The sequence below is a fragment of the Marmota flaviventris genome, chromosome 12 (assembly GCF_047511675.1).
Source record: "Marmota flaviventris isolate mMarFla1 chromosome 12, mMarFla1.hap1, whole genome shotgun sequence".
Taxonomy (NCBI): domain Eukaryota; kingdom Metazoa; phylum Chordata; class Mammalia; order Rodentia; family Sciuridae; genus Marmota; species Marmota flaviventris.
Genome location: NC_092509.1, coordinates 59,436,416 through 59,440,037, shown reverse-complemented (window position 1 = coordinate 59,440,037; position 3,622 = coordinate 59,436,416). Strand labels below are relative to the sequence as shown.

Below are 3,622 nucleotides of genomic sequence, written 5' to 3'. Positions count from 1 at the left end.
GGCCTCATAGAATGAATTTGGAAGTTCTCCCTCCTTTTCTATTTCCTGAAGTAGCTTGAAAAGTATTGGTATTAGTTCTTCTTTAAAGGTTTTGTAAAATTCTGCTGTATACCCATCTGGACCTGGGCTTTTCTTAGTTGGTAGTCTTTTTATGGTTTCTTCTATTTCCTCAATTGATATTGGTCTGTTTAGGTTTTCTATATCCTCCTGACTCAATCTGGGCAGATCATATGACTTAAGAAATTTATCTATGCCTTCACTATCTTCTAATTTATTGGAGTATAAGGATTCAAAATAGTTTTTGATTATCTTCTGTATTTCTGAAGTGTCTGTTGTGATATTGCCTTTTTCATCCCGTATGCTAGTAATTTGAGTTCTCTCTCTTCTTCTCTTCGCTAGCATCGCTAAGGGTCTGTCGATTTTGTTTATTTTTTCAAAGAACCAACTTTTAGTTTTGTCAATTTTTTCAATTGTTTCTTTTGTTTCGATTTCATTAATTTCAGCTCTGATTTTAATTATTTCTTGCCTTCTACTTCTTTTGCTGTTGTTTTGCTCTTCATTTTCAAGGATTTTGAGATGAAGTATGAGATCATTTATTTGTTGGTTTTTTCTTTTTTTAAGGAATGAACTCCAAGCAATGAATTTTCCTCTTAGAACTGCTTTCAATGTGTCCCATAGATTCCGATATGTTGTGTCTGTGTTTTCATTTATCTCTAAGAATTTTTTGATTTCCTTCTTGATGTCTTCTATAACCCATTGATCGTTCAGTAACCTATTGTTCATTCTCCAAGTGATGTATGCTTTTTCCTTCCTTCTTTTATCGTTGATTTTCAGTTTCATTCCATTATGATCAGATAAGATGCATGGTATTATCTCTACTCCTTTATATTGTCTAAGAGTTGCCCTGTGACATAATATATGATCTATTTTTGAGAAGGATCCATGTGCTGCTGAGAAAAAAGTGTAACTGCTTGATGTTGGGTGGTATATTCTATATATGTCAATTAGGTCTAGGTTATTAATAGTGTTATTGAGTTCTATAGTTTCCTTATTCAACTTTTGTTTGGAAGATCTGTCCAGTGGCGAGAGAGGTGTGTTGAAGTCTCCCATGATTATGGTCATGCAATGCTGGGAAAGTGCTCAAACACAGCTACATCCCCACCCCAAGATAAATCCTTTTTAAAGGGCTGGTTGATAATAAGATGGACCCATCAAAAATCTTTAGGATAATGAAATTCAGTTTCGGCCACTAGAAGTACCTGCATGTTGTCCTGAAGTTAAAAGCCACTTCAGCTACACATTTGATGTCTTGAGGTTAAAGAGTGTTTAAAGTCTACAATACAACAAACCATGCTACTAACCCAACATTTTTTTAAAGGAATAATTTTAATATATCTTTGCAATCTTAATTTGTGTTAGTGTGCAAACTTTACCATGCTAAGACATTAGTAAATTCACGTATAAATTTTTTAAACAGCTTCAATGCAAACAATGTTTTAGCAATGGTATTTTGGCTAACATAAATCTACAAAACACCCACTGTTGATGTTTATGGAATGAGGCTTTTCACAGCATTTTTTTAAAAGTCATTAGTCAAAATAGTTATACAGTGAATGTACTGGGGAAATGTAAAAGGGCAGGAATGAAATCTTTTGATTATGTTGATCCTATACCTCCTGCCATTACTGTAGTAATCACATATTTTGATGATGGCTCTCTGGCCCAGGAAAGGGATCTCTGAATCAGAAGCCATTCTTAAAATGCTCAAAATTGTTCTTGAGATAGTGTTTCCTACAAGGGTAACAATGTCCAAATGAACTAAGAGTCATTTGTGTACGAAATTTTCTTCCACAATAATGTTTTTAGATTATTTAGTATCAAAGAATGTTCCATTTCCATTTGATTTGCTGTGACTTTGAGAGCGATACAAGAATAAAGCTGTTTTTCTAATTCTTCACGAATTTCACTTGGAGCACCACGCAATAGGTAGTCTTTGAGTAACTGACAGGCTTTTGCCAAGTTTGGTTGTATTACTTCTGAAGTACATTTCATTGTATTCTGATCACAGCTAGTTCTACAATCCGTGCCATAGACACAGTCCAGATCAGATTCACAGTGACGATCCTTAATAAGTTCTTTCAGGTTTGTCTCTGGCACAATTTTTCTCATATCCACCATTTTCAAATCATACTTTTCATTATATCCTAGATTTTTGGCACTAGTATCACACATGAGGAAGTTTCCATAGGGGCCATGGAAAACATCTTCCACAAATTCTAGAAGTCCTATGGCTATTTTAGCCTTTCTGGGCCATGATGGTGTGAATAATTGATCCATACTTCTTCTGAACCCAGATGGAATAAAAAGTTCAATGACCCATGGAAGGCTTACTCCATAAAGAGAGGTATATTCAACACTTTCCATCACATAAAGGTCACCACAGAATCCCATTAGTTTGGGGGTATGTTCTTTATCTTGAAGTATCACCATGAGAAGAAATTCATTTAACTGAAGAAGTGCCCATGCTGACTTTGCTTCTCCTAAGGAAACCTGGCCATCTTTGTCTCCATCAGCCACTGTTAGGATGAGATTAACCAGTTCAGAAAGGTTTCCTTGGTCACCCAATTTTGCCTTAAATAGACTGTAGACCATCTCTTTGAATTTCTGTACAGTAGTTCCCCTAGTTGGCTTATCAAATAGAACTATTTCTTTTCTTGGCTCCAACTCAGTTCCAAAATCAAGATGAAGAGCTTGTTCCATCTGACATTTCACAACACCTGGTAGATTATCCCAAATCCCTAAATACATCTTTGTGAAAAAGAATGACAAGAGATGTATCACACTAAGTAGAAAACTCTAAAACATATACTATTATATTTTTTAAAATGTTTTTTTTTTTTAGTTGTTGGTGGACACATGCCTTTATTTTTATTTATAGGCTCGAACCCAGTGCCTCACCCACGCTAGGCGAGTGCTCTACTGCTGAGCCACAACCCCAGCCCTATACCAGTATATTTTTAAGGTCTTCTTCCTCTGATTGTTGGGCTTGGTAGATAAACATTTTCCAAAATAAAGCGTTTCCGTAACACAGAGGCTATTACATGCGGGCCCATCGATAACTCCAGTCTTGTACTTGTCACATATTATTTTCTTACCATCCTTTCCTCTGCATAGTTCTGTATAGGTAGAATACTGCACATATATAATCCAGCTTCCAACAAAAACCACCAACCAGGAAAAGAAAAGATATTTCATCCGCACATATGAGAAGCGAGCCTGGAGATAACAAGGTTTCCTTAGCCAGGCCCCCGGACAGAGACTCCTCGCCATGGTAATCACACATCGCCCCGCCGCGCCGCAGTCCTGGGTTCAATTCTTAGCACCGAAAGAGAGAGATACAGACAGACAAGAACACTGGAGACAAAGGAAAGAGTATAAAGATTTCTAAAAACAGGCCATATGTAAAGCATCAGGAATCATAATGCCTTGAAACCAGGGGGAGAAAAATGAAACATTGCTTTCAAAATTCAGAGGGAAATTTTTTTTCCAGCCCCAAATTCTACAACATATTTCAATTAAGTACAAAGGCAAAAATGGAGACATTTTAAGACATGAATTATCT

At 36.3% G+C, this 3,622-nt stretch overlaps 1 protein-coding gene across 1 annotated transcript; it reads right to left on the bottom strand.

Annotated features, from left to right (window-relative positions):
- Positions 1 to 1,270: 1,270 nt before the first annotated feature.
- On the bottom strand, positions 1,271 to 3,357 carry LOC139701400 (divergent protein kinase domain 1A-like). The gene is made up of 2 exons (XM_071600033.1): positions 3,036 to 3,357; positions 1,271 to 2,810 (listed from the first exon to the last, which is right to left on the bottom strand). The coding sequence occupies exons 1-2, from the start codon at positions 3,328 to 3,330 to the stop codon at positions 1,819 to 1,821; spliced, it is 1,287 nt and encodes a 428-aa protein (XP_071456134.1). The 5' UTR covers positions 3,331 to 3,357; the 3' UTR covers positions 1,271 to 1,818.
- Positions 3,358 to 3,622: the final 265 nt, after the last annotated feature.